The 24124-nt window shown below is 28.3% G+C and overlaps 1 protein-coding gene across 1 annotated transcript; it reads right to left on the bottom strand.

The window, feature by feature from the left end:
• Nucleotides 1-5550: 5550 nt before the first annotated feature.
• JMJD4 (jumonji domain containing 4) lies at nt 5551-23692 on the bottom strand. The gene is made up of 5 exons (XM_075355820.1): nt 23096-23692; nt 21564-21712; nt 19274-19425; nt 11835-12102; nt 5551-6042 (listed from the first exon to the last, which is right to left on the bottom strand). Exons 1-5 carry the CDS (start codon nt 23325-23327, stop codon nt 5608-5610), a joined length of 1236 nt encoding a protein of 411 aa, XP_075211935.1. The 5' UTR covers nt 23328-23692; the 3' UTR covers nt 5551-5607.
• Nucleotides 23693-24124: the final 432 nt, after the last annotated feature.

Genomic DNA, 24124 nt, shown 5'->3' with positions numbered 1-24124 from the left:
ATGGCAAACAGAGTTATACTAAGCTGCAGAGGAAGATAAAGATTGGAATATAGAATATAAAACAGATAGTTGCAAATATAGGATACAGTAAGTATATTAAAGTTAAAAACAAATCCAAAGATAAATAAAGAGTAATAAAATCAGTCAACTGACTATGAGTAAAAAAATACAATTAATAAAAATAATTTTTATTTATATACGTTTTTCATACAACCTATCGTCTTAGTTGGTAGATAACAAACCAAGCTAACAAATCAATTTTCCAATATTTTCCATGAATTAGTCATTAAGTTTGAATGATTTTAATAATTGAAAATATTTTTATGAAGAGAATTGAGGTTTAATACTATAGAACTTTGTCTTGAAGAGCTATTTATTCAGGTCTATACATTTTATTGATATTACTTAATTCTATTCTTTCTTACAATAAGTATTTACCATTTCATTACTATTTGTTTATTTTTACATTTTTAATACTTCAAATACCAGTATGCATTTATTAATCCTTTTTTTTGTGCTTAAATGCAACTGTTTGGTCATGAGTGCAGTCCCCATCAAACATTTGTAGGTTTAATTTAAAAATGAATATCTTTTCTCTCTCTCTTTTTTTTAGAATAGGACATGCTGGTCAAAACAAGTTCAGAATGATTCTAATGTTTATGATCCTGTGAAAGGCACAATCAAATATCTAAATTTAAGAGTGTATACTTGTCATCTTCCTACTTAAAGAAAACTATGTATTAGTCATTGTTTCCTAAAAAAATTAAGAACATTCATTTATTGCTTTCTCTACATGTATATTGATAATATAGACTTAGTACATAATATTTTTATAATACACTCAATGCTTGCAGTAAACAGAATGAAGGTGTCACTTTTAAAGTTGAAATTAGCAAACCTGGCATTGATGTTTGTTGTTTTTGGGAATGGCTATGACATTTTAGCATTTTTGAGAGCGACTTTGTCTTCTGTCATATCCCCTAAAACAATTATAATTAAGGATCCTTACATACACTCAATATTTACCCATTGATAATATATTTTATTTTAATAAATATCAATATTATCTTTCAATTACTATCAATTTTCAACACTGATTTAGCATCAGTCAATGTATAGTGCGGCCTTCTTCACAATCAGTTGTTTGGACCATTCACACTACTTGGCTGCTTAAATGCTGAGGTCTACTTGCACTTTCTTCAAGAAGAATAGCTGCAGCTGCTTGAAGATGTTTCTCTATTGCTGAACTGCAAAGTATACTTCTTGCAAGATGGTGTGCCTTCCCATTTCTCTTGTGCCACTTCCAGTCACATAAATCATCAGTTCCTTGAGAAATGGATTGGCGATGGAGATCCACATTACTAATGAAAAAGATCACCTGATGTAACACCTTTAGATTTTTGTATCTAGGGATATGGATGAAAAATATTGTTTACAAAACAAAACTACTTTCTCATGAGGGATTAATTGTCCACATTGTGGATACGGTTCAGCAACAAGGACAGTCCTGAAGAAGTAAAAAGGACAACAAAAGCATACCAAGAAATATGTTGAAACTGGTGCGCTCATTTTTGAACATTTATTATAAATTGGTATGTACACTGCACTTCAATCTAGTGCACTGTTTCTAAATAAAATTCAAATTTTTCTATTTTTTCTTTGTTTTATTCAATTTACCTTACACCATTTTGTTCAGCATTTAATTCTCTACAGGTTTTGTTAAAAATTTTTATTTGTTTATTACGATTTAAGAAAGTTATGGTACGTTAAACATAAAAAGCGGTTTTTTACCCCACTTGATTTACACCCTAGATTTTTCAAAAATTACTGTAATACGGTTCTGGGATCTATTTTATTTGATTTTTCAGGTCAAAAACCATAAGAAATCACTAATTCTGCCTTTTAATTAACATCCTAAAAATTTCAGTACAACCTCATTTCACCAGGGTAGATGAAATCCAAGTGAAATCTTTCACTAGTCATAACACAAATGAAGCATTTTAGGACATATGTTTATATGAACTTTGTAATATATTTAATTTTATATCCTCTTTATTAATTTCTAATACTTCTAAATTTGTGTTAATATCAGAAACAGAATGTTTATTAGATGGTGTACCATATTAGATAAACCTAATTTATTATTTTTGCAATTTCTATAATGTTCAAAAAGTCTAGTTTTAAAATTAAAACTTTAGATATTTCTTATAAAGTTTTTGTAATGTTTTCATTGAAATTAGTGTATAAATACTTTGTTTGTGTTTTCATTTTTTTGTGTCTACATATTGATTGTAATGTAGTTATTCTGTTATTGTGTTTTGACAGTTGTTTTTTTATAAAATTAAAGTTGTATCATATCCATTTTCAACCAATATAGGTTTTATGATATTTATTTCATTGTTTAATCTTTATTTTTTTGTTATTTGTATATCTGATTGCTGTATTAATCATATTTATACAAGTGTTAATTTTATGAGGCCAAGGGTGATACTTTATGTTAAACGTTTTGTTACTTTAAGAGATTTGTTAGTGGATCATTCATTTCCTAAAATTAATTGTCAGCAATATATTGTTTCATTAAGTTATAACATTTTTCAACTGTCATTATAAAACCAGTGTATTTGTTTTATCTGATTTTACAGATAAGTAACAATTACATAACATTATCAACATAATACCCAAAAGATTAAAAATACAAAATTTACTAACAAACCATTTATCAATAAACAAATAATTTACCAGTTAAGAGGAAATTAAATGCAAAGAATCATTCAATAGAAAAATCAGATAAAACAAATTGGTTATCATAAGTCTAAAAATATAATAACTCAATGAAATAATACATTGTGGATAATAAATTTCAATAAACTAATGACCCAACTAACAAATTTCTAAAAGTAACAAAGACATTTAGTAAAAATATTTAAACCAATTTTTAATTATAATAATTTAAAATACCATTCTAGATTATATCCTTTTGAACTGATTGCCCCAAGTTAAATGGACTACCAAAAATTCATAAATTAAACATCCCAATGATACCTTTTATCAATTTTAAATTTGCCCCTATTATATTATATCCAAAATAATAGATAAAATCAATCTAACGGAATTTTATTTTTTTGATTTGTTATTCTAGTGTTCATTGTTTATTGTCTAATTATTTATGAACACTCAGTTTTAAGTCGCTAATGACTGTTATTATTGATATAACTATAAACAAACAATGAAAAAAAGAAAACATGTATCTTAGCATACCTAAAGAATACATTGTAAAAAAAATAAATTACAAAGTAACCAAGTAGATCTAAAATTTATTGAAGGTATCATCACTACTGTAACAAATATATCAACAAAACTACTTTGAATTTAATAACAAATATTATATATGAAAAAATACCTTACCTATCTATAGTTTTTCAGCTATCAGTAATTATGTTAGAAAACATCTAATAATATTAAACAAATTAAATTCTTATAATGAAAATTTTAAATTCACATTTGAAACAGGCAATAACAGAATATTAAATTATTTAATGTCAATATCAAAATAAACAAGGTCAACCAAATTGAAACATCATATGTAGAAAACCTATTTATAATATAACATTTTTAAAAAATCAATCACCCTTGGTCTCATAAAATTAACATTTATACAAATATAATTAATACAGCAATCAAATACTCACACAGTAACAGAAGTTAAATAATGAAATAAAACACATAGCAGTAGAAAATGGATATGATACTGCTACTTCAACTAATAAAATTTATTTAAAACAAATATAAAAATGCAATAACAAAGTTATACATTATGGAGGATCCATACACTTTTCTGTTATACCATTATCTGGTAGCTAAAGACTTGACTCATGCACAATGCTATCAAGAGCTGGAACGTTCATGATATGAAATAAGTCATTACTATCAAAGACAGATTGGGAATAAGAAACATTTTTTTTTTTATAATAGTTAAATGGACGGAAGAACTTTTTCGATAAAGATGAAATAGCATATTTTGAAATATGATACAATGGTGTTTGGCATCAAATTTTAAAAATGCACAGAAAGATATGGATTGCACAATACATGAGAAGAGATCTTTTTTTTTTTTCATTTAATGCTTTTCTTTTTTTTAAATCTCTTTTTAGTTCAGAGATTTTGAGTTCTTCTGAATGAACTTCTTAAGAAAATTTAACTAAAACAAAACTTAAATCTTTAAAATATTGAACAATAAAATCTGAACATGATAACTGAAATAGTCTAATTTAAATTATTCAAAATTCATAATTTCCATTAAAATATGTTTAAATATGGTGTCAACAATAACTGTAAAAACACACTGCAATAGCAGAATAAATCAATTTATTTTAATGGCTGGGATAAAAACCTTTATAACTATTGTTAAGTTTGAAAAATGTTTTTAATTAATTTTTCATAAAAAGTTCATTCTGAAGAAACTAAGATCTCTGTAAAAGTATTGAAAGGAGATTATACTAAAGGCAATAAATGAAAAAAGCTTAAAAATGATTTTAAGAAAATAATCATATACTGTTCCTTAGATCCAAGTTGTTAAACTATTAAACAAATTGAGGTAATTCTAAAAATCTAAACTATTAATTATTAAACAATAATACAACAATACAAATAAACTTTTTTTTAACACAATTTGAAGTCAATGCTTTCAGTTGCTTTTGCAATTAACTTAAGGTACTATTGCTATTTATATACACACTGGAATCAGCAGCTATTATTGCTGTTTTTTTTTTACTCCTAATGATAACATTTAGTTGCAGATAAAAAGCATATTAGATTTGAATTTTACCTGTTAATTTAAGTGGATTATGTATTATATTTCATTATGTTTAAGAGTGTTTAGGCATACGGTCTTTTGATACGAACAATATCAAGGTTACAGTTAATGTTGGTAGATTCCTGGTTTTTTTATAAAAGTGGTCAGTAAATTTTTTGTAACCCAACTGATTGGTCTAGTGATGAATGCGCCTTCCCAAATCAGCTGATTTGGAAGTCGAGAGTTCCAGCGTTCAAGTCCTAGTAAAGGCAGTTATTTTTATAAGGATCTGAATATTATATCGTTGATACCGGTGTTCTTTGGTGGTTGGGTTTCAATTAACCACACATCTAAGGAATGGTCGAACTGAGACTGTACAAGACTACAATTCATTTATACCACATATAATCCTCTGAAGTAATACCTGAATGGTAATTCCAGAGGCTAAACAGAAAAAAGAAAGAAAAGTTGGTAAATTTTTATTTTACACTACTTGAAATGCTTTTCTGTGTTTGTTGAATCTTAGTTTCAAACTTTTGTTTTAAAACAAAAGAGGTTTGTTTATGTTAGATATTATGCAACCAAAACAGTTCAGTTTATGTATAGTCCACAGGTAATTAATTTATTTGGTGATTGCTTTTTCTGTTTCTAATCACATGTAATTAAAAACAATGACTTCTGAAAATTAATTATTTTTAACTTAATTACATCGAACAGAACGTGTCAAATGAAATAATTGAAATAATTTTTTTAATACTGTTAATGATTTATTTATGAACAATAGTAAAAATTACATAGTGCTAAAAAAATACATATTAGCAGCTGTGAAAAACAATACTGTTAATGTTTTCAATTAGTAATTGAATTTTGTCAAAATCTCCTTGAAAAGAACTAAGATGTTTCATGTCATCATTTAAAATAATATCACAGAGAATTTCTTTTATTTTGCTTAAATCAAATACAGCATGAAAAAATCCTAACTCCCAACCGCCATACAAGACTAATTTTTTGTTATTATTTATTAAACTCATCCTTTTATCAGCAATAAATTTTATAAAATCATAAAATTCTTGATAATCAATACCAAAACTAGCTTTCATCATAATCTGACAATGATTTAGCCAACCGTCCATACTCTGACAATCAGCAATTTCTTTTTTAACAGAGAATAAATTTTGCTGAAGTGACTTCCACATTACACTGATATTACAACCGTTTATCCAGTTATGATTTATAGATATAGTATCATCCTGAAACCAATAAACATTACATTAAATTTTTATAAAATATCATATATGACAATGCCTTGATGGTTAAATATTTCAATATCCACTTTATCTTTAGAAAAAATGGAGAAAAAATGTAACGCATAGAACAATGACTAAAAACTAAGTAATTCACGATTTAGAAACTTTGATGCACACTAAAAGAAAAGAGAAAAAGCTATCTGAAACAGAAAACATTAAACAAGAATAGTAAATACTCAATCTAGAACCATACAGCTAATAAAGAAACTGGTGTAGTACAGACAAGTCAGAAAGTAAAAAAAAAAAAAAATTGGCTTTCAGGTGTATAAATATTTAAGCAAAAAATAAAAAGAAAGGTCTTGCACAAAATGGTTGAATGAGGATAGACATTTAAGAGTTAGGATAAATATGATTACACAGACGATGAAGTATGAGAAATATTGCATTATATTAACCTCACTAACAACAGTGTAACAGTGCTTCAACAAAACTTAATCTAATTTAATGATAGAAAAGGCAACAATATAATAGAAAAGCAAATATCACTACGTTTAGAATTATTATAGCAAAAAATTATAAATGAAACTAATCTACTTCACACAATCACTTTCGAAATTCAGTCATCTTTTATATTACTGTTTACAGTAATGACAATTTATTTCCTATCTATTATCATTTTTGAAGTAAATAAACAATTTCACAAAAAGATTTTAATTAGCAAATTAAAATGGTGGTAATTTACTATATTATAATACATTTAGTAAATATATAATATGATTTTATGAATTAAATTATATTTTGTTAAAGATCACTCCTATTCCTAAAACAAAGTATGATTTCTCCCTAAAGAGGATTTTTTATTGAATTTTTTGGTTTTGAAAAATTTATAATTTTCCCCTGTCAATAATCATTCATCTGGTCAAATGCAAGAATCATTTTTGTCATCAATAGTAATGTAATTGAACAATATGATCTTTTCATCGTAATAAATTGTTGAAATGAAATAGCTCAAGCCATTGATTTAGCTATGTTATTTTCAAGTCTGAAATCACACAACAAAACTTGTTAATAATGATTTCATAAAAGATTGTAAAGGATGTAATTTGTGTAAAATATAAAAAAATTTTGAAACAGCAGAGTATTCCTTCTACTTTTAACTGAATAACTTCACTAGATTTTAAATTAAAGTAGAAAATCTCACACTTTAATAAATATTTATTTCTATCCCTTTATATTTTAACTCATCAGTCACCTTCAAAAAGATTTTCTCACAATATAAATATGCATGAAGATTTATTTTTAGAATAAGTATTGTTCATATTTTTAACATTCAATCTAATTATCAAAGCTTTATCTGATAACGTTTCTTTTACTTATGATGTATGTCTTAGAGTGAGGTAAACAACCTCTGCATATCTGTTATCCTAGAACCAATAATGATACATCTTTCTTTTTCAATACCAGTAGCTCTTACAGGTACAATAACACCTTTTTTTTAACATTAGTAAAACAGTACTGTTAACTTCAACATATTTCATTAAACTTAAACTCTGGTTTATATATTTTTTATGGAACAATACTCAGTTTCTTTTACATCTCATTCTGCTTTTAAATCAGTGAAAGTTAATTTTTATTGTTCATCAATACACAATGTAAATTTCAAGTTTGTTCACTGTACTGTGTCTCTGCAGAAGGACACGTATTCAGTAATAGCCAGAGAGTTGTAAAATGGAAATGAGTTGCAAGAGTCTATGTCGCTCTTAGAATTTTTATATTTTTTATAGTAAAACAGTGATTATCATGTAACTATTTTATATTACAGCATTGCAATTAATGTATTCTTTACTTTTATGAAGATAGAAATCTAACGTATGATATTTTTGAAAATTAATAAAAATGAGATATAATTAAGTTAGATAAGGAGGAAAATATTCAAATATTTAGAACTGAAACAAGTATACAGCGTAATTAAATTCATAATTTCTACCAAACAAGGCACTGTAAAGACTGTTGTTTAGTTTGAGTCTTTTTATTATTTATAAATATTACAATAGTCATAAATTTTATAAATTGTTGTCGCTTTTTAAACTTTACTATCAGAAGAAATACTAATGCACTACTTTTGTAAGTGCACTTATTCGTCGGAATTAGTTATTTGATAAATATTAACTACATTCCATAAATTTAAGATCATTTGAGCTTTTATCTGCTTATAAAGTTATCACACTATTTCCAGTATGAATATTGGTATTGAAAAAGAATAACCAGACATATAAACAGAAAATGATAAAATAACGCGTAATAGTTATATTACTGATGCCATACGATATACTTCATAAATATACATATATATATACATATAAGATATACACTGGCTATTGAAGATTTTTTTCTCTTTTTACTAATTTACGATTTAATTTATAATATAATTTTAATTTATTATAATTTTTTAAAAAGTTTTTCTTGTTGGGGCTTGTATTGACATTAAATCAAAATATGGTATTGCTTCTATTAAAAAAATTAAGGAATGAACTACAGGTGAGATCAAGCACATTGTCAAACAAGAAATTACTGCTTTGAATGAAGTGTTCTCAACTGAAGAACAAAGCAAAAGAAAATAGATGTCTTAAATAAGAAAAAAATGTTGAATTAAACAAGAAGTTGTCGGAAGATGGCGGAATCTTTTGGAATTTGTTAGGGGAAACAATATACTATTTTCTGGAACTAAGGAAGTAAAGCAGGAAGAGCAGAGAATTTGTAAGGAATAATTACAGACCTATGCAAGAGGTTCTTGTCAGCTGAATTAAATACAACTGAAATTAATTACAAAAGAAGAGTAGAACTATCCAACGTTAACAAAAAACACTCTGAATTCTTAATGCTTGTTCAACCTAAAGAAAATAGCCATTCTTTAAAGTAATAAAAGAGAGCAAAATCTTTGTTGCACCTAACAGTGATGAGGAAACTAGCAAGAAGCCAAAGACACTGATTCATATTAAAGAGCGTTTACAAAATGATGTACATGCAGTACAGTAGTATGTATAATAACTGGGACAGTTGGACCTCTTTGGGAATGGTAAATTTGGCAAAGATGAGTGAATGAAGACATACAAATGAAATATAACAGTGGACAAGAAATGTAGGGAAGGAAAAGAGTAAGAAAAAACAAAGAGGTGGTAGGACCAAACAAAGTCTGAATATTGCAAACTTTTTCTAAACCAAAACTGACTCGTATTTTTCTACCAGATCTGATGTTACATAATCAAATTTTGAAGATGAACAAAAACCTCATACGTTACATTTTATTGCCATTTAACATATTTTTGTTGTTTGAAACCAATTTGATTGAAGAATCTTATTTTACCAGTTTAAAAAATAATAAAAAAATATTTATCCTTCCAAGGAATATGAATGATTATAGCTTAACACTTAAAATTAATATGCTTTTTACAATCATGCATACTCTAAAATTGCATAACTACATTGCAAAATGCTAGAATATGCCCGCTCACAAATATCTGAAAGTTCTAATAGATGTATTAGATAAAAAATTTTTTATTTATTAATGAAAAGGGAAAAGGACTTGAAAAATGATTTTGTATACCTAAGAATTTGATTGCTGAATTGGACCTAGACATAATAATTTAATTACAACTGTTGAGAATATCGTAAAATGAAATTATAAATTACAGCTAATTAGCAGAGAGCACTGGATTCTTTACCAAACGTGAAATGAATACAAAGATTACATTTTTACTAATTATTCATTTAATAGCAACTCTAAGCATGGTTAGCTACGTAACATTAGAATAGCTTAAAAGAAGATACCATACACTTTAATGCGATTGGTCCATGTCAGGTGAGTTTAAGCACCTATTGCAGTGATGCAGATATTTTTAGAGGGAAATAACTACTGAGTTTTTGTTCATTTGTAAATCAATTGATTAAATTAATGTATTACTTTATTAATTTGTGATCTTAATGCAAATTTGTGGTCTTATTCATTTGCAAAATTTATGGTTTAATGGTAAAGATGACTTTATTTATTATGGCTGTACTATTCTAAATCAATATGATTTATTTGTAATACAATATCTTCAATGACCAAGGCATTAAATGTGTTTCCTATCTTTGTAACTGAGATACGATTATTAAGTTTATTTTATGGCGATAACATATTGCAAACATTATTGTAACATATAATAAAAATGATTTTTTTAATTTTAGATGGTGCTGTGAATTTTTGTTTATTCAGTAAATGATTTAAACCTGTCTGAAAGATATTTTCTTGATTGAATTTTTTTAACTTCTTTCAATTTTTTTCTATGCTTACATGATATAACTATTGAGCCTGAAATATAGTTATTGTAGTAAATACCATGGTCCGTTTATTAACTTCGCTGAGTAAATTATAATATTATTTAAAGTTTTATTTCAGTGATGTTTAATTAAACATATGCTACAGAATCTTTAATATTTTTTTTATTATAGGCTTTTGATTTGTTATGGTAACATAACTATGTTTATGGTCTAATAGTTACGGTGATGTTGAAGTGTTTGACTACGTTATTACAATTTTAGAATGAATAATGAACACATATAATGTAGACTTCTAACTGCTTAGTTGTAATTTAATTATTAAAAGTAGATTAAGTGACAATGTTTTTAAATGTTAAGAAAAATAACTTTATTTGAAACTTTAATTGACTTAAATTTGGTAAATGATTTTTTAATGCTTTCAAAATTAATTATTTGGCTAGACTTTATTCTTTTCTGTTTTTTTCTTTTGTTCAGTTTATTGTTTCAACTCTCTCAGTTAGTGATTTAAGCAACACTCTTTTAACTTGCTAACAGTTAATTCTTATTAATTAAAATAATTGTTAACTTTCTTTCAATAATTTATAAATAATTTAGAACAATTATTACCAATAATCTTTTTTACAACTTCAGATTTACTTTTATAATTACAATCTGTTATTAATAAAAAAAGGTTTCACAACTCCAAAGGTAAGTAAGGTAAGAAATTTATTTTTATTCTAAGTTTTTTATTTAAATAATTATTGTAAAAGTAACACTCAGAAAATTAATCCCAAGATTTTTATTGGCAAGAACAATTTTCTATACTTTCTTTTGAATAATTATTTCAACTGATAGAGCAGAAATAGCACTCTCTTTTTTATGTTTATTTCACTCTATTGATCATCTCTTTTGTGGTCTTCTTTTTGGATATCTTCCCTTTCCCAGCACAGCTAATTCTGTGTTAGCTATGCCTCCATTCTTCATCATCATTACATGGCCAATTCAATTTTTCATTTAGATTTCCTATTCTTGCATCTAGTCTTAAATATCTTCATTTCTCATTCTATCTTCGTTTATCTAAACCAGTCATACTTCATAAAATTTTATTTTCATAGGCTGGAATTTTCTTTTTCTGCCAGCTTGTCAGATTTTCCATGGCATGATAAGTGTACAAAAATTACCATTTTTTTAACGATAAATAAACCAAAGTTATAGTTAACAGACATTCATTATTTAATGCTACACAAAAGGTACACTTAATCTTCAATTATATACATTTTACTTCAAAAGTGTAACAGAGTAAATTTTTTTAAACAACTTCTTTATAATAAGCAAATATGGTACTAGAAATACCTGATCAAACAAGAAAAGTAAATACAGTACTAGTAATTAATATTCTTATAATATAAAACTGAAATTTTCCACATTCGCTTATTTGACTTTCAAGGAATGAATAAACAATTAAAATAACTGATTATTAAATAAAATGTGAATACCAGATTCCACACTTGATGATGCCACCCAGATGGTATGAAAATTGCTTCTCCTGGTTTTTGTATTAATTCACAGAATCTAACTGTATGATTATATTCTGGATACAAAACATCATTTTTAAGATCTTCACTTTCTACATCATAAACCAGATTTCCAAATCTATCTCTAAGATAGTTCTCTTCACCAGGTGGAAACAAGCGCCATCTCTTTTTTCCACAAATATTTGCAGACCAGCTAAACGATGAGAATACATCAGCATGAAAAGGAGTCCTGAAATTATTTAAAATTATAATTATGCTGAGAAAAGTATTCAATAATTATAATTTTTTGTTTATTTTTTCGGACAAGTGTGTAAAAGGGCGTAAGTCCATTACAGGTAAATATTGTATTTACTATTGTATAGACATAAGTTAATTAATGTGGACAATTTTTTGAGAATTTAATAATAAAATTTTCTAAGTTAAAAGAATAACGTGTAGTAAACAAGGACTTGTAATAATTTTATAAAAGTTATTCATAACAGTAAAATTTTTTCTAAGTCCTCAGCGACTGTATATAGGGGGAATCTTCCTTTTCATATAACTCCTCATATAACAGCTTCTTTCAGAAATCCTTTTGGATCTATCCCGATCATAACTTTTCCTTTCCATAGACCCCATAACCCCCCAAAAAATTTGGGGGGATTTTTTGACCCCCATTTTTTTGGGTGGCAGGCGATAATAGAAAAGACAAAAGATCCGACCGGGGAGGCTGACTTGCCGTGCCGAAATTTTAGCCGGTAGACGGGAAGGCCTCCTTTGAGTATAAGGACACTTCCCCGGGTTGAGAAAATACTTATTGGATAACCGACCCGGGGGAGTAAGGGGAAAAAAAAGATAGTTCTCTTCACCAGGTGGAAACAAGCACCATCTCTTTTTTTCACAAATATTTGCAGACCAGCTAAACGATGAGAATACATCAGCATGAAAAGGAGTCCTGAAATTATTTAAAATTATAATTATGCTGAGAAAAGTATTCAATAATTATAATAATTTAAAGTTCTTATAATTAAATTTACAAAATGCTTATTTAAATCACATGCCAATATATGAATTTTTTTTTAAATTTCTAATGGATTCTTCTTTTACCTACCCATTTGAGATGTTGAACTGATTAAGGCTACTCCAACAAGATGATGTACATGAAGTATGATCAAAAAGAATCTGACCTTGGCTCATAAAAAAAAAAATTAACCTATTTAGTTCAATGACTCTCCTTCAGACTAACACACTTATGTTTTTATGTTGGAAGTATTTTACAAAGTCATTTTTAGAGCACTAAAGTCCTTTGTCACATTTTTTAAAATCTCTTTTCTGTGTTCAAATTTATTTTAAGTGGAATTTTAAGCTTCAGAAAGAGTAAAAAATTGCAGGGAGCCATATCTGGTGAGTAAGGACTCTGCTGAAGTTTGATTCCATGTTTTGCCAAGGCTCTCTGAATAAGTTTTAATACACGGGCTGGGGTGTTGTCCAGTCAGACATCTGGAGTGATGAATTTTCCAATCATAATTTTCCCAAATTTGTGGTCTCATGTGTTGAACAATATCTCTCAGCTGACGATAAACAGGTATGTAGCACTCTTTATTCATAGTCTGTTTTTGAAGATCATGTTCATAATGAACCATGTCTACCTTGATAATCAAAACAGACTGTCAGCATGACCTTCATATTTCTTTGTGATTGCCTGGCTTTCTAATGCCATGGAGAACTTAGGTATTTTCCAGCGGGATGAAAGTGCCTTTCATTCGGGTGCCATAGACCTACGTTTCATTCCAGTTATTTTTTTCCATAAAATCAGGATCACTTTAATACATTCCAGTATGTCTTGCACTAGAATGTGCTAATAGTGAACTTGCAGTTGGTTTTCCTTTTGTTCATGAGTAAGAAGTTAGGGACAAATTTTGCTACTACATGCAGCATCCTAAGATCTTATGTTAAAATCAAAAGCAATGAGCCAAGTGAAATTCTACTTCAGTTTCAATCTAACTGTTATTCTACGATCATTCATCCACCTGTTGAACTAGCTCAGTTTTTTGAGGTGGAAGTTCTGTCAGAGCATTTGTTACTTATGACATATATTTGCCCATCTTGAAAATGGCGATACCACTGTTTAATTTGTTTAACACCAAAACCTGATCACCAAAAGCTGTCTGACACTTCCTTATTGTCTTTACTTGCATGTCACCAAGTTTTTGACAAAATATATTGCAGATTCTCCGCTCAATCCCTTCAGTTAATAAATTTCCTGACAATCATGTGCTGAATAAATTGGCTATAACATATTTACTCAATCAGTTTTGTAAAAATAGTGGGGATGGTAAGAGGTAATACAACTATTCATACTTCATAGTTTAAATTTATTCATAACAATAAAATAGACTGCTGCAATTTCTTAGAAAATCATTGTGTAAACTACTTTCTCGGAATGGAATTCCTAAAACAAGTTTTAAAAGCAAATAAAGTTTAATATTATAACCTACCAAAATCAGTGTTGTTCAAGAACTTAAAGAACACAATAATGTTAAACAGACTAATTACTTGCAAGTGATTTAAATTATTTATTAAAAATACATATAACACAATTATTTTATTGAAATTAATCTTTTTAAGATTTATATTATTCGTCTATACTGTTAAATTATATATTTTAAATTCTACTAACACAAACCACCTAATATAGACAATTGAAATAAGAGATTTCTTACTTTAATTTTATCATGATAGTACTTTTGCAGGATTCTGAATCCTCAGTCATGACTGAGGATTCATTTTATTAAATTGTACATTAAAATAAAAATACGCTGTAACAAATGTTACACCATATGCATGGTTTTATTTTAATGACATTGTTAATTTTAATATTCTTGGTATTTTTAATATTTTTATTTTAATGCTGAATTTAGAAAAATTAATTCAATCATCACTGAAGACGCTGGGATCGCATGATAGTACTATCATGATAAAAATAAGTTAAAAAATGTATAATTTCAATTGTCTGTACTAGGTAGTTTATTTTAAATATAAAATATAGAACAGATAATATCTACCTTCAATAATGAAAAGTGTTACCATCTAACAGTATAAACTAATGTATAGAAAAATGCAATTTTCAAGCAGTGTAAATCTACATGTTTCCAGAATGACCTTCACATGTGAAAAAAATTGATTTAGGAAAAAACTTTTCAACAGCCACAGGATTTTCCCAGTTTTATTTTAAATTCCCAGTAAATAATTTTAAACCCCATCATTGGTAACAAAAAGATTTTTATTATCTTTTACAATATCAAAAAAGCATTCATATTAGTTCCAAACTTTTTAATAATAAAGAATAACAAAATTTTCTAGGTGAAACTTAATTATTGCCGTCACAGGAGCTGCTGTGTTACGGAATGACTAAGTAGTCATTCCGTAACAAATGTATATCATGTTTTACACAACTGCCCAAAAACAAGTATAATGTTTTTAGGGTGTATGTATGTTTGTTCCACCGTAGCAGCTCAACGGGCAAACTGATTTAGATGTATGACCCTGCGTTGGAATCCGTACATTATGGGAGCTATCATAAGGTATGTAAATATGTATGTTTAATTGTAACTAAAAGGCTACAAATATCATATATAAGATTCTAAATTGATAATTGATAGTATTTTCAGTATCGATTTATTTGTATCAAAAATAATTATGTTTTAAGATGTGTTATGGTATTGAATGAATGAATAAATGAATTGCAGTAGTAAAATTTATTAATTTGTTTTATAATTATTATTACTGTTGTTATTTATTGTATATAAACATTTTTAAAAAAAATCATATGATTTTTTTGACGGGCAGTATGTTCAATCATGCAAGCATGTTCTTTTTACTGCTAAATATTAACTAATAATCCCTTTCTTTTATTAATAAATAAAAATACAAATATAAAATATAAATAAAAATAATTTATGCTTAGAAATTAAATGAAATAATCTGTAAATTAATTGACAAAAAACTGCTTCTAGTGGGAGAAAGTCGCGGAGGGAGCAATGTGTAGCCGCCCGGCAGACCACTATTGCTCCACTTTGCACCACAACTTTATTGCTAAATATTAACTAATAATACCTTTCTTTTATTTATATGACTGCCCAAAGGGGTGCAATGTATTTAGGGTGTATGTATGCATGTTTGTTCCAACTGTAGCAGCTCAATGGCTGAACCGATTTAGATGCATGATTCCATGTTGGAATCCTTACATTACTGGGAGTGTCATAGGGTATATAAATATCTATATGTTTAAATAGATTTCAAAATTAAAAAAAAAATTACCGTATTTATTTGAAAATAAGACCCTCCATGTTTTGTAGGCAAATTTTAGAAAAAAAAATTTTTGCGAATATTAGACCCATCAGTTTGACAGGCTGTAATTTCTGTTTCTTCAGGAATTTCTTTGTTATTATTCATACAGTTAGTTATTGGCCAAGGATAAATTTTACCCTTTCAGGTGTTTGCGAAACAATGCTATTGTATTTGCAGGATGTGGGAGAGAGGTGAGACATTGACCTTCACGCAGTAGCAGCTTCAATCCTGCTTTCCTGCTTTCTTTTAACTAGTAAAACAAGACCTTTGGTTAGAACAGTAGCAACTTTACTGAACGTGAGTTTCTCTTGTTTTTGTCTGTTAAAGTAAATTCATGGAAAAGTTTCACTGTAGGGTTTAAGTTAAGATGTTTTGGAATGCACTGAAAAAAATGTTGTATGAGCAGCGGGTCAAGAGTATTTGGTACAACCAAACATGATTCATTACTGGAGAAATCAAAGAGATAAACTTAAAGCCGTGAAGTAAGGTAGTTGACTTTTTGTGGCCCTAAAAAAGGACGCCATCCCACAGTGGATGAGACAGAAATTGAGTGGGTGGAAAAGAAGAGAAGAGAGTGCTGTCTAGTGATCTGTGAAATGTATAAATGAAAGAGTGCAAAGAAGCAAAACACCATGTAAATGTGAGTGACTTTAAAGCCTGTCGTGGGTGAGTGGTGTGGTGTGGTTAATGAGAAGATAGGGTTTCACGTTGAGGTGGACAACTTCTTTGCACCAATGACTACCAGCAGAATATACTGACAAAGTTCTGGAGTTTCAATGACACATACTACGTGAAAGAGGAAAAAATCAGTACCTCATTATCTCAAATTGGAAACACCTGTCTTTTTTGAAACATCATGGAACACAACTGTAAATAAAGCGGGCGAATCCAGTGTACTGGTGAAAACAGCTGAAGGAGAACAAAAGAGATGCACAGTTATCTTAGCCATTTGTGAGATAGAAAAAAATTGCCTCTTTGTAATTTTTAAAAGAAAAACTCTGCCGAAGGGAAAACTACGAAGAGGTTTACATGTTCACGTACAAGATAAGGGGTGGATGGACATGAAACTAATGTGCAACTGGCTAGATGTCATTTGGAATAGCCACCCTGGAGCAATGTTAAAGAAACGAAGACTTCTCGTTTTAGATAGCTTCTGTGGCCTTCTTGAAGATTTTGTGAAGAATCAAATCAATGAAATGCAGTCAGATATTGCAGTTATTCAGAAAGGCCTCAATTCTGTGCTGCAATCCTTGGATGTGAGCATCAATAAGTCGTTCAAGGACCACATTAACAAGTTTTACACTAAACGGATGGGAGATGGAGATCACACATTCACGAAGAGCGGACAAATGCAGAAACCTTCAATAGAGCTTCTTTGCAAGTGAATTGTCAAAGCCTGGAAATCAATTACTCCGAAGATGATAATCAAGAGTTTCAAGAAGACTGGCATCTCCTGTGCATTGGATGGAATGGAAGATCACATCAAATACTAGGATTCTGATGACGCAACTGAGGGAGAGATTGACACTGATGATGGTGAAGATGAGGATGATCATGAAAGCAACAGTGACTGAGTAAACTGTTTTCTGCATTTTTTGCATTGTTGCTAAAATAACAGCAATTGGCTCAAAGTATAAATTCGTAAGTTGTTCATTTCTGTTTTCAGACATACTGGTACCTGTCAACCTAACAATGCCATAACCCTGATGTCAAATAGCACACATCCACAAATAACAAGACTTTTTTTATCTGTATAACTTACAATAGTTAATGTTTAATAAAATATACTAAGTTCATATTTTGGTAATAAAATTATTTTTATTTTCATTTTCCAGAATACCCATTTGTAAGACCTGCCTTGAATATAAGACCCCCCCTCCCAAATTTTGGGGTATAATTGTGCTAAAAAAGGGGGTCTTATTTTTTTGAGTAAATATGGTATATACAAAATTGTCACCCACATGCTCTACAATTATCCTATATTAAAGAGCAATATTTATCAACAGTGGGTTTTTTCCAGCAGTTGTGTTTTTGTATTTTCAACATTTCTTTCTTGTTGATAAGAGTGGTCACACAAAATTTACATATTATTAATCTACATCTCCAAAAACAAGAATGACAAGAGACAAAATGCCCTTAGTTTATTGCTTTTCTTATTTTATATTAATAAATCTTCCTCAAAACATCTGAAACTATTCTTTGCCACTTTCTTCACAAATAAAGAAACTGTCAAGGATAATTATTTATAAAGTCTAGAAAATTCTATATTTCTAGTTCAAAAATGATTCTTCAGGTGGATTTTATTTAACAACCTAAATTTAAATATAAATAAAATTGTATTTATTTCTCAAATGTATAACATTGTATAACAAATGTATAACACTGTTAATCACATCAATAATGGAAAGCATTATTATCATTAATGATAAAACACAGTATTTCTATTGTATATAGTAGAAATTTTGTGAGGTCTTGTTAATGATAAATTCTGTGGGACAATCAGATTTATTTTATCTACAACAAAATCAAATCAAACTGTTTTGCTACAGTAAAAAAAGTAAGCTAATAATTATTATAAATTTTTACATATAGTTTAACAGAGTAGTATACCTTTATTCCCGTTTAGGAAATTCTCCCACCAATATATGTAAATAAAAATTTTCTTTTACAATACTATTCTCTGATGTTATGTTTTTAAATAACATTAATGTAATCTACATTTTCATCTACGATGTAAAAATAACATATGCTCAAATGATTTCCACAAATGTTATTAAACTGCTTATTTTGGTATGCATTTTATTTATTTAGTACCTTCACTTAATTGTTTTTATCTTTATTTCATGTAAGATTATTTATAAATTAATAAATACTTTAAGTACTTCTTATCTTTATTACAATTTGATTTTTATTTTCTAACAATGATCTAGTTTTGGCATGGTTTCTCTTAACCTCTCCAAGCCAATATTAGTAAAGTTCTTATGTGAAGTAGTAACCCTTCCCGTTACCAACATGGTTTATATAATATATTATTAACTGATCTGAATAAAATACTTATTTATCTTACCAACCATGATCCTTTTGGACCCATGTAAACAAATCGGTAGTCATCTTTGCTGAGATCATCCTTACAAGTTAAATATTCATTTAACCAATCTGATGAAAAGTATTTTGGCACAATATAAACTACTTCATCAGGATAATCTCTAGTAAAATGCCAATCCTTAAAAAAAAAATGGGTAACAGAAATTTATAAAATAAACAAAATTTTCAGCATACACACCATAAAAAAATGATTGCAAAAATAACAAACAATTCATATGATACATCTCCAAACATATATTCTTGTGACTACTGACAAAAACATGTGCCAACCTTCATAGCAGGGTGCTAGCATCTCAGAATTTTATCTGGAAGATCCCGGGTCAATTTTATTATGATACAAAATTCCCATCGCATATTCCCATGCTCAAGCTTCAACCTTATGTGGTGAAGTAATCATAAAAAATGTGATCTGGACACCTGTATGTCCTTCCTTGTGACTTCCTTGTATGGCTATTAAATTACATATACACATTTTTAAAAGTACATAAAATGTTATTTCACTAATAACTTCTGATTTTTTTTTTAGTTATTATTGAATTAGTTATTGTAAAAAAAATATTATAATCAGGGTTCATAATTATTAATAAATCAATATATTTAAATTAAAAATAAAAAAAAGTAAAGTAAAGTAAATAAATAAATAAAAATAAAGAAATAGTGATGAAGTCTGATTCGAACCGATGTGTCTTCCCTTGAAAGATCCAAATATTTCATTAATTAAAATTTTATTTGCTTACAAATCTGGAACCAATGAAAATAAGTACTACTTATGATAGATTGTTGAAAAGCTCTCAATGAGGACTTATTACTGCAATTAAGAAAAAAGTCCAAAATCCAAACATTTTTGGATTTTGGGCTTTTAGTTCAGTCGACTGCAATCAAAAGGGGAGGACCACAACTAGATGTTATAACAATTCTAAATTCAAAATTTCAACATAGTACGGATAATCATTTTTGAGTTATGCAAGATACACACATAAATACATATGTACGTACAGACGTCATGCCGAAACTAGTCAAAATGGATTCAGGGACGGTCAAAATGGATATTTCTGTTGAAATCTGAAAACCAAAATTTTTCACTATCGCATTACTTCCTTTATTTCGTACAAGGAAGTAAAAAAAGGATTATTCATTCCATTTACAAACAATCCACTGAATAAAACAAACAGACAAAATTTTTATCAAACTGCATCACTGCTTAACTAATATGCATAAATTTCAATTTGATTTTTGAGATGTAGGACTAATTACAGTGGGTATTTACTGTAAGCATAACAAATGCTGTTCAACATCCAGACCAAGTTAACAGTATTTTGAAAAAAATCAATTAACTGACCCAATAATCAAATTATACTTATAGAGGGCATTCAAATCCAGTAGAAAATAATTATACATGAAACAAAATTTTAAATAACTGTAATTAAAAAATAATTTAACTCAATCTTATTTTAACTTTATCATAAATCTAATTTTAAAATAATGAATGATACACTCATGATATGAACATAGTCATACATTTACTATCTAAGTAAATAATCAATTCTTCTGTAGTGCTCAATCAAAGGGCTGATTGGTAGCAGCTGCAAGTAGTGAATTCCTTATGTTTTTCACAAAATAAATAATAAATAAATCTGAGCAATTACTAGAAAAATCTTCAGTTTTTTCATACTTTAATTTACAATACCAGATATGCTTAGGATGGTTGCAATCTAAATATTGGAAAGAAGGTCTGGGCAGGAGGTGACCCATGCAAGTTCAAAGTCTACATCATGTTACCAGTCTAGTCAATTATCAATCACTTTTGTGAGTCATGGTTACCTGTTTAGATCTGATCTGTTGTAGCGAGAAAGGTTAGGGTAAAATACCAAGATATGGCAATATTTAAGATCTCTCATATGACATTTGGCCGAATTTATATTTATAAATAGTTACTACAGAGAGAGACTGCACAACATGTTCCATGCTATTAGTCATGTGTACAATGGATATTAAACTTCAAAGATTACCGTTATTCATCTTCAATGGCCGATTCTGTTCAAACTGACAATTATTAAGGTTAGTGTATGTTTATTTTACATTTCAAATATTTAATTTATGGTGATCTTAATTTTGTCATTAACAAAATTATATGCACGTATCAAAAAATTTGATAATTACCAAGTACTACAATTACTGTAATGAAAATAAAGATTTTCACAAAATGTGTTTTAATTATTAACAATTTTCTAACAATTATTAACACAAACTACAAACCTTCAAATAGAGGCATTTCATACTGTCAGGATAACTGGATTTAATATATTCTTCCCAGTAATCTAAAAATTCTCTAAAAGGCATATTTTCTTTTTCTTGAGCATTGAAGTATTTAATTCCACAATTTGCAACAGGAACAGCAGCAGATCCTTAAAAAAAATTAGTTAAATATTGGAAACGCATTCAATAGAATACATTTTTAAATTTAACCTCCAATAAGAAATATTTATGGAAGATATACATCCACAATTGAACAGATAATTGATGAAAAGTATAAAACCTTAGCAATCAGCTATCATCGTTATATTTTCAAACCAGTTAATTTAAATAAAATTAAAGGCCTTTCTCTCACAAAAATAACTTTACTCGCTGATGAGTTTTAAAATAATAACCTAACTGTTGTTAGGTATTGCTTCAGAGGATGAGGAAATGGCAATTTTGTAGTGTGTGAAAAATGCCTGACCGGAATTTGAACCTGGAACCTATTTTAAAGGCCAACCACTACCTCTCCCATCATGAAAGATAGCCATTTTAAAATATATAAAAATGGTAATGTAAAATATGAAATTAAATATTGGCTGAAAAAGATTTGAAAATTAAATACAGTTCAAAATTAGAGGAAAATAGGATTCTAGAAAACTGTCCACTGCAACCAAAATATGCCAAAAATGTTAAACAAATCTTTTAGTCTGTCAAATCATCTGCAACACAAATGTTGAATGTATAGCCTCAGTTAATAAATATAAGCAAAGATTATGAAAAAACAGACGACAAAGTAGGCTGTAATTCCTACTGGACAAATAAAAGCATGGTTATTAATTTTCTACAGGATAAGCTGTTAAAATCATGCAAAAATAAATAATGTTTATGTCAAAAAATCTTTACATTACATATTTCACAGTATTTTGTATTCAATATTTCATAAAAAATTTAAAGTTCAATGTCATTAATACTGAACATTGTGGAAAAGTCCTCTTTCTTGTATTCCATAATAAAAAATCATACATAAGGTATTGAACATCATCTGATACACATACTTTCAAAATAAACAGAAAAATTAAATGACATGATGTCTATGTACAAAAGGAAAAAATTACATTCATTAGTGATAAATTAGTGAATGTTTTAATCCACGGGTTGTGCAAAAAATCCCTTTTCACCATCCATCTCTTTTTCTTATCTAAATTCCTTTTCTCTACATTGAATTTTGTTTAGATAAATCAGACTCCCAACCCCCCGCTAAGGTCTATATGAGCCTACTAGGCATGAGGATGTCAAGACCTGAAAATGCATCCATGGTGTGATGTGGGGAAATTCCCTGTGGGCTTGTTGGAAACTCTTTTTTTACTGTTTAGCAGTTATACAAAAAGCCTAATGGCTGATATAATACAAATGACAGCAAAAGCTATGTAATTTAATTTACAAAATATATAACAATCATACAATATAAATATAACAAATTAGATGCAAGACATCAAGATGATTAAATATTCAATAATTAATCATACTGAAATTAAAATATTTTATACTACCGAATTCTTCTCTCAAAAGCTTAAAATTTGGTTTTCCATTAACAATCCAATCTCTAAAACACTTCCAGTCATAGTGAGCAATGGGCAGTATAAAAGGTACATTTTTAAAAATATATTCCTCAAAAATCTCACTGTAATCAGAATCACTTGCTATCCGTTTGACTTCAGTCATACTACAAGAAATATTATCTGTTACATCTTTTTTTATACTTTTTATTTCTACGACATTCATCTTTATATCTAACACTAATAACACAATGATACGCTAGGATTTTAGGCATCTGCTTTAATCATTATTCAAACTGCTTTATAGAATAAAGTATGTAATATATTTAACCACACACGATTTCACAAACATTTATTCATTTTTTTACTAATTCCTAAATTAACCTCAAATTATTAATAGCTCGTCTGTATATCGATGGTATCATTTAATCGAAATGCGTATTAAAATGTTTTGTTGCTAATTATTTTCAAGTCAGATTGCGATAATTTATTTTCTTCACATAGACACATAACGATAGAAGATCAAGAGCTATTTTATAAAGTTCGTCGCTACTAATTTCTGCCCAAGATGTTAAAGAAATTAATATTTATTTGCTTTCTTACTTTGTATTGCCACGGAAAGCGTTGTCGCATCATCGATATAATTGTAATGTCACAAGTTTCTTCCCATGCCTGATAGTTAATATACTTCGATATATCGAATAATTCATCGAACTATATTTTAGTCTCCGGTACTTTTTTACTCTTTCCTTGTTTAGCCACTGGTAATTATCGTTCAGATTCAAAAGATGAATGAGGATGATATGTATAAGTGTAGTCTTGTAAAGTCTCAGTTCGACCATTCCTGAGATGTGTGGTTAATTAAACCCAACCACAAAAGAACAACTATATCCACTATCTAGTATTCAAATGCGTGTAAAAATAACTGAGTTTACTATGACTTGAACGCTGGAACTCTCAATTTTCAAATCTGCTGGTTTGGGAAGAAGCGTTTACCACTAAACCAACCCGGTGGTTTAGCCT

Source organism: Lycorma delicatula, chromosome 2, assembly GCF_047948215.1.
Source record: "Lycorma delicatula isolate Av1 chromosome 2, ASM4794821v1, whole genome shotgun sequence".
Lineage (NCBI taxonomy): Eukaryota > Metazoa > Arthropoda > Insecta > Hemiptera > Fulgoridae > Lycorma > Lycorma delicatula.
This window is presented reverse-complemented; position numbering and strand designations above follow the sequence as displayed.

Excerpts from the sequence above, each read along its gene's own strand:
- JMJD4 (XM_075355820.1), bottom strand. The coding sequence starts at position 23,327 with ATGAATGTCGTAGAAATAAAAAGTATAAAAAAAGATGTAACAGATAAT. Across the intron at positions 21,713-23,095 it reads GCTTTTGAGAGAAGAATTCG|GATCTGCTGCTGTTCCTGTT; the intron begins GTAGTATAAAAT and ends ATTTTTTTTAAG. Across the intron at positions 6,043-11,834 it reads ATCATCAAGTGTGGAATCTG|GATGATACTATATCTATAAA; the intron begins GTATTCACATTT and ends TATTGGTTTCAG.